Source organism: Dermacentor andersoni, chromosome 1 (assembly GCF_023375885.2).
Source record: "Dermacentor andersoni chromosome 1, qqDerAnde1_hic_scaffold, whole genome shotgun sequence".
NCBI lineage: Eukaryota > Metazoa > Arthropoda > Arachnida > Ixodida > Ixodidae > Dermacentor > Dermacentor andersoni.
In genome coordinates, this window is record NC_092814.1 from 4,191,644 (window position 1) to 4,206,969 (window position 15,326).

General features: G+C 42.5%; 1 protein-coding gene across 2 annotated transcripts in view; it reads right to left on the reverse strand.

Annotated features, from left to right (window-relative positions):
• The window catches only part of LOC126546087 (mblk-1-related factor 1-like), a 157,886-nt gene extending 142,560 nt beyond the window's left edge, over nucleotides 1-15,326 (reverse strand). The window contains exons 1-5 of one of the 2 annotated variants that reach the window (XM_050194173.3): nucleotides 14,896-15,312; nucleotides 14,529-14,597; nucleotides 14,394-14,470; nucleotides 14,256-14,340; nucleotides 13,959-14,052 (exon numbers count right to left, since the gene is read on the reverse strand). In XM_050194173.3, coding sequence (XP_050050130.1) covers nucleotides 13,959-14,052; nucleotides 14,256-14,340; nucleotides 14,394-14,470; nucleotides 14,529-14,597; nucleotides 14,896-14,989 — 419 coding nt within the window. In that variant the 5' untranslated portion in view covers nucleotides 14,990-15,312. Of the gene's footprint in view, nucleotides 1-13,958; nucleotides 14,053-14,255; nucleotides 14,341-14,393; nucleotides 14,471-14,528; nucleotides 14,598-14,895 lie in introns of both variants that reach the window. The other variant, XM_050194171.3, reaches the window with a different exon arrangement.

Consider the following 15,326-nt stretch of genomic DNA (forward strand, 5'->3'; position numbering starts at 1 on the left):
TTACACAGTGTAGAACGTTTTCGCAGGATTCAGCTAGGCGTTGATGTGCACTGCATTTAGCACAGGTCAGTCGGCCTCAGCAGTTCTGGGAACTGTGGCCGAATCTTTAGCATGTGAAGTCACGAAGAGGGTTGGGGATGTACAGCCTTACTAGGATTTTAGCGTAGCCTACCTCGATGGTTTCTGGCAGTACACTGGAATCGAATGAGAATTCAGTGCTTGGTGTCGATTTCTTTCCTGTCATGCTTGATTTTGATTTGTTTTACGTTGATAACATCTTGTTCTTTCCATTTTTCCAGAAGTTCAGTCTTGGGCAGCTCCATCATGGGAAATGATCATGGGAAATGACACCGCGGGTGGTGTTCATGGTGCGGTGTGGGGTCACTGAAACTGGTATGTTGCCGAAAGCCACTAGGTTACGTAGTTGTTCATACTGCTTTTTGTCATGCAGTTCCAAGAGGAGGTAACCCCTTGCCAGTCTCAATGCGTTATAGCCTGGGTCAATAGTCAACATTTGGAAATGAGGAATGGCGAGATCATTCTCGTCCTCTTTCCTGGTTTCTCAGAGTGAATTACTTGGTAGCGAGGGAAGTTTTCTGTGTTTCGGCAAAAAAATTTAAATAATTCTTTGGTGCACCCTCGTTTTTGAGGGCGGTGATCAGGGAGTACGGGAAAGAAAGTATCCAAAGAAAATTTTTAGTTTTCGGGAGTAACGCCAGCCGCCCACTGTGGAGCCCAACAAGGGGATGCTGCAGGACTTATAAAAACAAGTCCTGCAGACGCCAACAGGATGTTTCCACTATAATCTAATATATACAGCCAAGGTTGGTTGTTCCACACAAGGTTAACTTTTGCTGCCGGGAAGATCGGAAGTAAAAAGAAATGAACAGGAGACAGGAATGATTGTGACAGCAAAAGACAAAGGTTGGAGAGAGAGATTGGAAAAAGCAACTACCGATTTCACCCGCGTGGGGCAGTCCAGGTGTGCCATCAACGTGAAGCCAAGGCCAAAGGGGTGTGTTGCCTCCGCCGAGGGGAGCCTTAAAGGTCCAAACACTTAGCATCGGCTCAACCCCTAGGATCCCCTTTTCCACGGACACGGGTCTAAGCTGCGCACAGTTGGACGCGGGAGGGTCCAACCCTTGTATGCTCGGGTGCGTGGTGTCGCAACACACCAAATGCAGATCCCTCAAGTTTGCAGGTTTTTTTCATGCAAAGCAATGTTGGAAGCAATGTACGAATATGCTCAAGGCAGAATCTGTACCATTTCAAATGATGGTTAGCTTGCTACATTCCCCTTCTTAAACATTATCATTGTCCTTTACATGTATGTGTTTTTATAGTGGAAATTAAAATCAAATTGTGTCCTGAAACTGCACACAAGGGAGTGGAGGCTGACCACCTGCTTGGTTTTGCACCCAATGGACACAAGCACAATGCAATGCCACAGCAGCAGGTAAGTGGACATGAAAAAATATTTAGTCTAAAAAATACACTAGCAGGCTAGCACCACTCCAGCTAATGCGTCCTTCCCTCTGGAATGCACAATAGGCTAGAATGGAAGTGATAAAAAGGCAAGCATGCCCACAAAGCTACATCGATCTTCTAGCCAAATGTATTAGAGACAACCCAAAAGAAGCTTGGCAATGGCAAGGGTTGGATGGCCAATGCTTTTTCGCCTCGTCTGAAGTGCCTTTTTAAACCAGTACTCCAAGACAAAGTATTTCAATTAAATCCCTGTATTTTACTTTATTTGCCAATCGCTTTGAAACTTGACATGTTTTTGGTTCAGTAGCATTTTCCAGTGCAATAAGACCTTCCTCCTCACTCACAAGCGTGCCCAGTTAGGGTAGATTTATTCTTGCTGCGCTCTGGGCTTAGCACATATGTTGTGAAGTGTAATGGTACCTTGCAGGAAATGCTCATCTTAGAACATCCATATGAAACCAACATAAATCTCCAGTGGCTGGCATACTCCCTAACACGCGCATGTATTTCTAATACGTAAGGATTGAGTTGGTGCAAGTCCACGTCTTAGCAAGTTTGAGGGTGGGTACATGTTAATTGATGCTTCCCAAGTAGCAAAAGTATTTATGAGAATGGCCACCTACTAATTTTGACGAGCTAGAACTCTGCCTTTCATCGAAAATAATCATTTTGCTTCAGTAAAACATTTGTTTGGGGTACATGGTGGTTCAACGTTTTATTCCTGTGTTGTGCTGCAAAAAATAGACAAACACGCATAAAGACAGAAGCTGCAGTTTGGCAGAATTATCAAAACATCATTCATGACTGGGACGTCTTTCTTTTAATGGTTTTCCATTACCCTGAAAAAACACTGATCAGCTTCTTATACAGAGGTCTGTGTGAAAATGCCCCCAGTTCACTAACCAAGTAACCTTATCATGAAAGTAGTATGTACCTACATTTATGACTCCTCCGAGTGCTACACCAACATTTTTTATTAGACTAAATAAGAAAATCTTTTGGGGATACCTTGGCAATAGCAAGAAGACTATTACGGAAATTGCAGTTAATGGAACCATTCTTAACGACTTGAATGCCATCGCACAACATTTAAACACTTATTTTCATAGCGTATTCTCCCGCGCACGATCAGGCCCATCTTTGAGTCCTGCAGTGTTTGAAGAGCATAAGGCGAACTTTATATCTTACCATGGCATTGTGTCTATGTTACTCAATTTAAAACCAAAACAACCCCTGGCCCTGACAACCTCCCGATGTGTTTCTTAGGCGATACGCCGAAACTGTTGCCAAGTTCTTAGTTGTATTATTCAGAGCATCTTTGTTATGCGCGAAAGTGCCTGAAGATTGGAAGATGGCTCGAGTTGTTCCGGTCTTTACATATCATTAACGTCACCTTGCTGCAAACTTTTCTAGCACATAATCACAATTCGCATTATTGAATTTTTAGATGAACACTCCATACTAACAAGTGCTCAACATGGCTTCAGAAAAGGTTGTTCCACTACTACACAATTAGTAACAATAACTGATTCAATTGCCAAAGCTTTGGATGCCAACGGTCAAATTTATGCAGTGTTTTTGGACTTCAGTAAAGCATTCGATAGGGTAATTCACAAAAATCTAATTTTAAAATTAAGGAACATTAACCTTCCGGACATCATAATTACCTGGATTACAGACTATCTGGAGAATCGCCAACAGCATGTTTCAGTTGACGATCACAACTCGAGATATCTACCAGTCACTTCAGGTGTTCCCCAGGGCAGTGTCCTGAGTAGTACATTGCTCTTTCTTTAATATATTAATGACATTGTTACCGTCGTCAAACCAGGAACACAAATAAGGCTGTTTGCAGATGACTGCGTTGTATTTCATACTATTAAGTCTGTGGATGATCAGAAGGAACTTAACTCTAGCTTGAATAATATATTTTTTTGGTATGAATAATGCGGCATGGCTGCAAACATAGATAAAACTGTCTCTCTTCGCATAACGCATAAAAAGAATCCCCTGGAGTACACGTATCAAATGGGATCTGCTTCATTAGCAAGTTGAGAGTTACAAGTACCTTGGCATAACATTCACTAATAAATTTTCTTGGAACCTTCACATTGACAACACATGTTCTTCCACCTTTCGGAAGCTAACCTATCTGCGACACAAACTAAGAAATGCCCCCTCAAACGTTAAGCTACTCACTTACCTAACCTATATCCAGCCAAAACTTGAATATGCTTGCATTGCATGGGATCCCTATACTGAAGTCAATGTTAACAAACTTGAGAGAATACAGAGAAAATCTGTTAATTTTATTTATTCCAAGTTCGAAAGTTCGGATTCGCTGTCAGAGTTGATGTTGGCTAATGACATTTCTTCGGTTGAACAAAGATGACAGAAACACAGGCTAGATTTTTTACATAATCTAATTAACCACAAATTGGCTCTGGACCCTTCACTATATGTAAGTCATCTCTCCACTAGGTATACACGACACCATCGTCCGGATGCACTGATGCCTATCTATGCTAGGACAGACAGCTAGAAGTTCTCCTTCTTTCCCCGGACTATTTCTGAATGGAATTCGCTGCCCGCCCCTTACAACATGTGATGTGTTTTATGTAAGTCTTTATTCTCTGTTTTGTTTTTGCATAGAATGTGTTCGTCTTGTTGAATAAGCAAGGCAAGTCCTCGACTCTCAAACTCCATTGCCTTTAATGTGCAATTCCCTTGCCTTTTATGTGCAATTCCTTTGCCTTTTTTTTTATATTGTTCTGTTTGCACCATGAATCGATTTAGCTATTGTGTTTTGATCTTTTTCACTAAGTGTCTCTGTGAGCAATATATCACTGTAAAGTCTATATTTTATGAATGTATATAAACGTATCTTGTAAATGTCTTGTACTCAATGTCTGCCCGTCCTGCAAGGACCACAATGTGGTCTGCAGTATGTACTAAATAAATAAATAAATAAAATAAATTGCTCTACACCCGTGTTTCACTTTATAACAGCTATCAGTCATAGAGCACTGGTACTTTGAGGAGTGGCACTATTTTAGTGTACACACAGAGCACTCCGGTTTGAAGTAGGCATCAACCATCACAAAGCAATGCACGGGCTCATTCATTTCAACCACCTTTAACGTCTCCATCAACCACCAACTCAAATGCCAGTTTAGTAGCAGCGGTTGCAGCTACGAATTGGCATAATGAATCGTATCTTGTCTACAGTTCTGCAAACCGTCCGTGACAACTGCTCGGCCCCAGTTCCCGTGCTCCTCATCTCGGATCTACAAAGCCTCCGCCTGCGTGGATTATCGGCAACGCTTCCTCAGCAGATACTTATAGCTTGCGCAGCTCGTCGACTCAACGCGATTGGCTCCTGATTAAAAAGCACTGCGGATTCCCTCGGCCAGCCAGTTTAGCAGCAGCGGTTGTGGCTACGAATTGGCATACTGAATCGTATTTTGCCTACAGGTGCAAATCACACTTTTCTTCCTCATTCCCTTGCTTTATGCCACTTCTGCTGCTGCTTCTGGGATTTTGTACGAACTTTGCTATGCCTGTGTGTGTTGAACTTGCAAAACGCATAGAAGTCTTAGAAAAAATTTTAAGACTTCTAAGCTCAAATCCGAAAAATTTGATAGCACGTTTCCATTCTGGAACAAAGAAGGCAGAGTTCATGGACAAGGCACGCAGAACACGGCTGCAGACAGACTAACGACCTTGGTTTTTCAGGAAATGATGTTCGACCCGTGTATGTAAATGATCACTTGACCAGAATAAGAACATTTTCGCAATGACCTGAAAAAAGAAAGAAAATGGTAATTTTTGTGAATGGATGACTGTTTGATAAAGGCACATAAAACATGTGACAGCCATGTGACGCGCGCAGTCTTCGCAAGTATTTTGATGATTTCCTTGCTCTTTTTTGCTCCCTTCACTTCCCTTTTTCGATAACCTGTGTTTCTGAGACTTGGCTTACCGATTCCGATAACTTGATTTGCTTTCCAAATTACAATGCAGAATATCCCCACTGTGTGTCCTCGTGTCAGGGTGGCGCAGCAATATTTATATCGAACAGTACAATCTACAAACATAGAATTGACCTGGCTCTTGATGTGCCCGACTGCGAGGCAGTTTGGATAGAATTGATAGCCCCGACTTCAATTGTAATACATGTAAAACCGTGTTTGGCTGTATATATCTTTCACCTGGCTCTTCCGTGACCAACTTTTGCTCCTCACTTGATGCCTTGCTTCACACATTAACACAAGAATAAAAGAACGCAGTTATCATGGATGACATCAATATCAACTTATTGGATGATTCATGCTTGGGTTCCAATCTTTATAAAAGTATTTTTCTTGGATATGGTCTTGATTCGGTCTTTAACGATCCAACTAGCTGTATTGGCAACATTTCAGGTACTTTAATTGATCATGCTTTAACGAATTTAATTACTCCTCCCGAGGCTTTTATCTAAAACCCATGCGAATATAACTGACCACTTCCCCACAGCACTTCGTTCTCTATGCGTAGCCATTCCTTCAAATACTTGATTTTCCAAATCGATCTTTGACGAAAAAGTTCACCAATTCAATAGCAACAATAGACTGGTTTCACATCATTACCTGCACAAAACCTGAGGTTGCCTACAGTGAATTTTCTTCGCTCATCTCTGATGCTATAACTTCCTCAACCTCTAATGTTTGGCACCGAAGAAAGCATTCATCTCCCCTAAACCCGTGGCTAACTCCTGGTCTTCTTACTTGTTTACAAAAAAAAAGACAACCTATACTGAAAATCGAAGAAAAAGCCTTCTAATCTGTCTTTAAAAGAGCAATGCAAAAAATATGGCAATACATTGACCCTACTAATAAGAAAAGAGAAATGGGATTACTGTGAACAATTAATAATTCAAGCCAGTAAGAATACAGGAAAGCAGTGGCGTATACTTAACTCATTTTTAAATAAAGCCAGCTCTGTAACTGGTATTAATGAAATCTGTCATGATGGAAACCCTTTTCGCACTTCTGATGGCATTGCAAATGCCTTCAGCCAATATTTTTCTAGTCTTGCAACACAATCCGGGCACTCTTACTCTGGTAACAGTTGTCGTTCTTTGCAGTCTTTTTATCTTTTCTCAACCACTCCCACTGAGGTTCGCAATACGATCTTGAATCTTAAAACAACTGTTGCTGGACTTGACAACATACCTGCTCGGCAAATAAAGGATGCTGAGGTGATCACTCCTATCTTTTCTCACATTGTCAATTTAATCTTTAAGCACTCTATTTTTCCTTCTGAACTAAAGAAAAGCAAGATAATACCTATTTATAAGAAAGGCGATAGATCAGTCATCAATAATTATAGGCCCATCCCTATTATTCCTTTTTTTAGTAAGGTTGTTGAAAGGTTATTTTCCACTCGTCTTACAAACTACCTTAACAAATTTAAGCTACTATTGCCGCATCAGTTTGTATTTCGTCAGGGGCTTTCCACTAATCTCGCATTGGCTGCACTTACTGAAAACATCAGAAACACAATTCACAATGGCAAGTTCCTTGGATCAGCCTCTATTGACTACAGTCAAGCATTTGACTCGATCAATCATTCAATTCTTTTGGACAAACTCTCTTCTTATGGTATAACTGGCCTGCCGTGAGAATTTCTATACTTACTTAATCATACTCGGACTGTATCTATTTCAGGCATGAACCCGCTAGTGGCTTCATGGATGAGATTTCTGAATGTTTATCATCAGAATGTTGAACTTGCTTTCACCGTCCCTCTTTCTATGTCATTATCATCCTTTATCACACCTTCATGTCCCATTCCCTCTCCCCCTGTGCAAAGTAGGAGGCTAGAGTGCATTAGCTCAGGCCGACCTCTCTGCCTTCTTTCAAATAAATTCTCTCTCGTAGGCATGCTTTCTGACACCAAGACAATCAACATAAGCGTCCCACAAGGCTCTATATTAGGCCCTTTTTTATTCCTCATCTACGTTGATGACCTATCAGACTGTTTGTCACCACACACCGAATCCTTGCTCTACGCTGATGACACCACCATTTTCACTTCAGATGACTCCCATTCCAGCCTTAACTGCCCACCTAAACAGTCATCTGCAGAGTGTTACTGTTTGCTGCCATAAAAATAAGCTTTTTAATAATCTATCTAAGACAAAGTTTATCAGTTCTAGGTCTAAAAAAACGGTGTAACTTCCTCCCAGTGTATGTCAATAACTATGTAATATATACCCATCTAGTCAATGCGCATTTCTCGGTGTCGAACTTGACTGTTTTTTAAATTTTAATACGCACATTAATCATATAAAAAGTAAAACTGCCTATGGTATTCGTGTTCGTCCTAAAGCTCCGCAATATTTCGCGCTCCATACTCTAACTTCTTTCTATTTTGCATTCATTCATAGTCATTTGACCTATTTTATCACGTCGTGGGGTCTTACATATAGAACTTACTTATGGAACGTATCTAAAAAAGTCACTCCGTATTATAACCAACAGCACATATCCCACTCCCCCTATTCGGCTCCACTATTTTCGTTATGAAATATCCTTTCTATTTCAAATATTCTTTTTTATTTATCCATTATGACCTACCGCATCGTGTATAATACAAGTCTTCTTCATATTATAGGAAAGAAGTTTACTACGACTAACTCTAATAATACACGTTTTTTCCACAATAATATTTGACGAACTAATTACGGACGAAATATTATAACCTTCAGTGCCATCAAAGTCTACCTTTGGAGGCTAAAACCTCGTCCTCATTAATTATTTTCAAACGTTCAGTTCGCCTGTTCATGAGCAGTCGATTTATATAATGATCGCTGTCATTACTTCTTTCTCCTCTCCAGTGCATTTCGTGTATTCTTATTTATGTTCATTTAGTTACTTCATGTCATGTGATTTATTAGTGTTCAATTTTTATTGATTGCATATGTGACTCTTTGTTATCCCTTCGCTTATATACTAACTTCTTTGCATATTTTCAATTTCAATTAGTAGTTGTGTTCGTTACTTCCTATTCTTGCCAACTCCCTGTATTTGTATTTATTGTTCGCTTGTATTTCTTAATTGTTTCTGTCTGCTTGTATGCCTGAGTTTTGCTAATTGCTTCTGTTATTTTGTATTATTTTTTGACTATTTTAACAAGAGGTCCTATTGCAGTGTTTACACTAAGGGACCTCTTTCTTTGTACCTTTCTCCATATGTAACACCCCCATGCGATGTTCAATAACCTCAAATGTGTGCATAAGTGCATCCATATTGGAACACGGAAGCACTGTGGCGGGTCTGAATCTATTGGCATCCCCTTTGAAACGGGGTGGTTACACAGCTTGCCCGAGTTACTCAGGCATATTGTACACACTTTTCATTCTAGCATTTTTGTATACACCTCTTCAATCTTTTTTCTCTTCCTCAAAACTTGTGTCGATATCTTGAACTGCTACATATGCTTGTAACAGATCCAGTCATATCAATGTCACCCCTGCTTTTTTTCTACCAGCCCTCTAAATGTGTCTTGCTTATCTCAAATGCTCACCGGTTGATGCTTTCGTCCACTTTGAATCTAATGCTATACAAATAGGATAGGATTGCACACCACGATAGATATGTTGCCTATCTTTGCCGCCCGGGTATGCGTGGGCAAATGAATTTGAAAATGCTTTTAATCTTGCCTTGCTTATCTTTGACGTCTGAGGGTGTGCAGATAAATAAATATGAAGCGTTTGTTCTGAAATAAAGTAGTTGCGAGTGCAGCGAGTGTTGTGTATTCTTGTGTGTCTTGTCCTTGTCAGTGCACTGCTTCACCAACACGGTATGATGTACTCCTGCTCAGTGGATATACCTTGAGTTTGCAATATATATAGACCAAAATAAATTAAAATTGGAGACTCATTCCAAGCCACTGCTGCTAAATGTGGGGTCCTTCCTTCAATATGGCTGTACTCACACAACCTAAGGAGTCTAGAAATAAGGCTATTTAAGAAAAATTTAGTAAACACCACACTGTCTAGCAGCTAGACAGCAATTCATCCCTGAGCGCATTTCCACCGTTTGCACAACATGCTTAAAGGGACACTCAAAGCAAATGGTAAGTCGACGTGGACTGTTTAAATACCATTCCAGAAGCCTCAAAATGCTTGTTTAGTGCCAAGATGAGACTTAGTTTACGAGAAAATTGTATGTGAAGGGTCCGAGTGCCTTTTTTGAAATTCAAATCTCCCGCCAGCCAACCGAGGACTTGCATAAGTCGGCACCACCATTTGCTGTCACCGGCGCCCGACAGATGGCGGTGCTGAGCCAAGATGGCCGCTGCAGCTGCTTTTTGGCCAGTGGCGCAGACCATTGGGGCATCCCGCGACATCACATGGAAGTTGAAAGTCCGTGCGAGTTTGGCGAGCCAGCAAAACCAGCGCAGCACTATGCGATAACCAAACTAGTGAAACGCGATAGCATGGGTGGCGCGGAGTCAAGCGATAATGGAACCGTTCAACCGCCCACGTCATTGTCAAGGGTAATTTCAATTAGTTCTTTTTTTTTCTAAACATGAGATGAAACCAGACAAGTAGCATTTTGTTCCGTCCTATAATACAATACAAGGATGTTTTTGCAACAAATGGTTGAGTACTAGTGACAGAATTTAACTAAGGAGTGCTTTTGTCATCGAGCAAGTACTTGAATGTCCCGGGGGAGTCTCTAACCATGTCCTGCATTTACCTCGATTTCTCGATTATTAGGGCTCTGTTCGCGATATTGACATCTTAGAGATTCTAAAGCAATAATCTATCACTTTAGCAGCTTGACTTAATATTTGCCTTTAGTGTCCCTTTAAAGGCAGGCGGCCAAAGACAATGAACTCGATGCAGCATGTGCACATGTTGTCCGTGAGAAAGTAAATAGAATAGAACAATAAAATAAAAACAATACAGAGATGGACGCTGCACTTTCGGAGCAGCTTCATGAACAGTCGCAGTTCAGAGCAGAAATATATGCTTTTGGAGCAGAAATGTTTGCTGTTTGGAGCATGCAAAAATTGCTTTGGAGCATGAACATACTGCTCTGGTGCAAAGAGGAAGCTTTGCATGCAGTTAACGAAAAAAAGATGCTGCATGAATTAGTTGTGAAAAATTGCATCCATTATGTATTATACTAAGATGCAAGTTTTCTTCTTCAATGTGCTGCTCTATTTTTTAATAATATGCAAGATTTTTAATCTCAAGTTCACAAGTTATTCTGCATTTCAATAAAGACAATTCCCTCATGCTGTCCTTGGCTTCATTAACTGTTTCCTCTGCTATACATTTCCTTTGTTAAAGCATTTCTTCTGCTAAACTCCTGTCCACAAGTGGAATACGTACAGGTGCACAATTCATTAATAACATGGTACCGTATCTTCTCACATTAACAAAAATGCACTTGGATAAGCTCACGCATGCTAGTCACAGTGTATGGTACACGGGCCATCTGCCGTGAGCTACTGCAAACTCGCCTAATATATGTTTGTGTGCTTGCTGGACGGAATGGCACAGGCAAAAAGCTAACAACTAAGAAAATTGCGCGTGATGCATATCGGGCTGCACAATGGGCCAGGCACAGGAGAGCGCAAAGTGCCCCTGCGGCCACGACCATTGCATTGTTATAAGTAGAAACTATTTCAACAAAGCACTACACAGATAAAAAATTTGTAGGTGTTTTCTTCATAGTGCAGCCACTATAAAAAATATAACCAAACTGATTTTCACTGCAAAAACTTTCTTTTTCTCTGCTTTGTTATTTGGAGCAGGTATGCGTCAGTGCAGGCACGATACCTGCGATAAATGACAATTTGGCACAGCACGTGGCCGCATTTTCTTAACATGCAGTTTGGCGCAATTGGCACAGCATTTCTATCCCTGCCAATAAATCCCAAACATCTATGACAAGATCCCTTCCAATGTTCAAATCAACTAAAGGCCATAGATTTACAATACAATTTGTTCCCATCAGTACATTATGATGGGGGAAGTGGGAAGCGAAAGTGCTTGACGAGGTTCCCACCTTCTTTGCAGCAGGAGACGATTGACATTCTCGCTGTGAATAACTAAGGAAATTCAGTTGAACTTGCACACAGTATACCACGATAACTGAAAAAAAAAAAGGAAACTGCATGCAAGACTTTTGAGATAAGCCACTGTGCAACGCATGTGACTGGCTGCATTAGTAGCGTATATATCGCTTCACGTATTCGACTGCTTCCACTTGTGAGCGGAACTTTTTATGTCGTACATGTATATGCACGCTTTAAAATTTGCCGCTGGCATTTAAGGATCGTGGATCTGCAAAAACTACCGTGCTTTCTGCTACTGTACGCAGAGTAAGCCCAAGTTGGCACGGAGAAACAGTGGATATTCTCATACAGCATATGAAACATTAAAACCAAAATCAAGAACAAACACCATTGCTTGAAACTACTACAACCAAGAAAACTTCCACACCAGTACGATGAAAAAGCACACGATGGTGCAGATACAGGCATGTAATCCAACTGGACACTCATTACATGGCGATAAAAAGAGCCCAAGAAGGAAGCCGGCTGCTACACACACCCACGTGCAACCTTTGACCGTTGAACAATTGATGGACCAGGTCTTGTTTTAAAGCTTCCTATGCCGAGCGCCTAAATATTTGGAGTGGGTTTTTTGGCTGATAGGTATGCGAGCCACAATCCAAGCCTGACAATGAGTGATCTATTGCAGTTCTGTTGAGCATAATTGAACAATGGATGCTGCCATAAATCCTGTGCATGTAATGCCATTTCTAAAGCACATAGACTGTTCAATAGAAGAGTATGATACTCTGGTGGGTTACCCTATTCTGGCCAAATTAACCAATGTGACACATGGCGTATTGAATGAGTAAAGGCAAGGCGCAGAAGAACAGGACTCCAGAAGAACACACACGACAGGTGCCGGTCCTGTCGTGTGTGTTCCTCTTGAGTCCCGTTCTTCTGCGCCTTGCCTTTACTCATTCAAGCATGAACCAACTAGCCCAAGCAAGAGTTTTACAGGGTGTATTCCTTGGCACATGGATGGTTCAAGTGTCCCTGTGACACAAGGGATATTATTAAATGTATTATGTGCAGCACACTGCTCTGTGCATCCCCATTCATCCCTTGACAAGAATCGTACCTTCCTGAAGTGACATCAATGCGTCAACGTCTCACAATATGCCTCCACCTGATTTGCATTTGGCATAGCTTGTGCACAATGTAATGCATAAACATAAAAACGGCTTCAGATAAAAGTTGTCAACTGAGATTGAACATTGAGGTTGCATTAGATTACATGTTGCCTCACATAAAAATAAGCACTAAATATACTCGCATTTACTTGTATAGAACTTAACTGCTTGACAGTTGACGTAAATTCCGGCATGTTTATTCTGCACAAGTTTTCCTTGCCAAATAAAAATAACACAGAGCAACAATGGCTGGACACGGGTAAACAGGCTAAGGACGAGTGTGCCACTTCAGTGAAGCATCATTTCGAGCTTAACAAATGCCTTGTCGACTTGCAGCCCCTTGTATGGCCACTAATGATAGTCACATGTGGCCTACATACTATAAAAATAAAAAAATGCCTGGACCAACCTGCCATGACAAACCAGCACAATGGTTCGTCCTTTACAAGCTCCACTACTCTGTACAAAAACCCTCATAATGGCCTCTGCTGTAGTGTCTGACTACTGTGCCACGTGTAAGCAGTTCTGACACATCGGCCTCAAAGGGCATAAATTAATGTGAGAGAATGACTCAGTCTTTACACAAGGACCACAACAATAAAAACTGCATGCAGTGTTACATCACACATCAGGAGTGAAGTGTCCATGTCCATTTTCTGCAGTAGCACAGTAATATATGGCGTGGTCAGGAGACATAACCAGTGCAAACTATTCAAAGTTAAAGCAAGGTCTCTCTGATTAAGAAAAGGAAGCTTCCACACAATGAAAATGTTGTAGATACAGCCAAAATAATATAACTTTCCACATGAAGACTAAGCACTGTAAGAACAATATAAGTACTCATGAGAATGAAATTATTATGTCTGGATCAGAAGCAAGAACATAAAGCGAATTTTTGCATACCAGTACTCGGAAGTACCCTAGTAGATGACTAAACTTGCAATACAAATATTGGAAAGCCCAATTTTTGTACACTAAGAAAGTTTAAAGCTGCATAATATGACCACTACCCACAAGCCTAGTGCTTTGCCCATAAATTTCCAGATAATCCAATTTCTCCACCAAAACTGCGCGCTACCAACAAGAGCAAAAATGTCCGACAGCATGTGGAAACATGATAGAAAAGCTCTGAAATATGTACAAACTGCAACACTTGTTGTAGTTTGTCCATATTTTTTAGAAACACCAAATCGCCACGAGCACACAAACATGACTGACCCGAGCGTGCGCTCCTCCTCGTCGTTGGCGGCCCTGGGATGCAAGCTCAGGTCCAGCGGTTGCTCGTCGTTGTTGGCCGGTGGCTCGGGCGACCCTGCGCATGCACGCAGCCGTCACTGGAGGCCGGGGGGCGAGAGGCAGTTAGTAGTAGGGGTGCAGTCCTCCCATGCGCCGTGATTAGTGTCCAGACGGGTTAAGCCGCATGCCTCCATGGTGCTCCATGCAGGGAGGCACTCACCTCTCAGGGGCTAAGGAGGCTGCCCTTTCCTACAACGGCCGGTGCTGCGAGACAATTACCTGAAGCCTGATCAGAACCTGTCGACTGTTCGTCAAGGTCCAAACTCTTAAAGCTAGTATAGTCGCTCGGTGGTCCGGGAGGCTCCTGCACACAGAAAGCGGCATCAGAAGCCGCCCACGCGGCGCTGCTCGACTCACCGGCAAGCGCTGCGCGTCGCAGAAGTGGCACACTTGGTCCGGCACCCAGTCGACGAGCTGCAACTGCTCCTCCAAGGCTGCCGCGGGGGGGGAAAAAAGCGTGAGCCACTGCCGCGACAGCGGCGCGCGGCCTACCGTTTTCGAGCTGTGTCATCCGGTTCCACCGCTTGGAGCCCATCATTTCCTCGGCCACGCGCTCCAAGCCTGCACAGGCGGCGATCAACTTGTTGCGCCCGCCTCCTTCGCCGGCAAACCTCATTGCCTAACTCATTAGCGACGAAAGAGTGCGTTTTATAGCGCCCGAACATCCACCCTGCCTGTGATGACCCGTGAGCACAGATTAACCCTAGCAACATCGCAACCGTATGTAAGGTCCCGTAAAGCAATACCCGAAATTTCGGTGACCTACTAAAGCAGTATCTCCGCAGTTTCGTCCCCATCAGGTCGCACAGGGTCACTTAAAGCACTCGCACTAACGGCCCAAATGTTTAACATAACTCACCGATGACAAACAGCATATCCCGACTCCATCGTTGAAATTCCTTTCGAAAGGCGCGTCGCTCTTGCGCACAGCGGGCTAAGGGGCACTCCGCCATGTTTCGTGTTCACCCTTGCCCTGACGTCATGCAAAAAAAAAAAAAAGAAAAGAAAAATAAAAAACTCAACGTCGAGCGAGCACGACAGCGGAACTGCCCCACGCGTCACGTCCGTTGCCTTCGGATAAGCAAGCAACCGGTCGAAAGGTTGCGCCGCGCGGGCGCTTTGACCAACGTTCGCCATGCCCGGTTCCACGGGCCATGGCGTGCGTTTTGCACCCTGGCGGCGGCAGCGCAATGTGCGATCGACAGCACACGATCAGTGCGATGTCGAATAATTGTACGAGTGCAAGGACTCTTTTCCCTGCTTTTAAGTGTAAGTAGTACGGCACCGAAG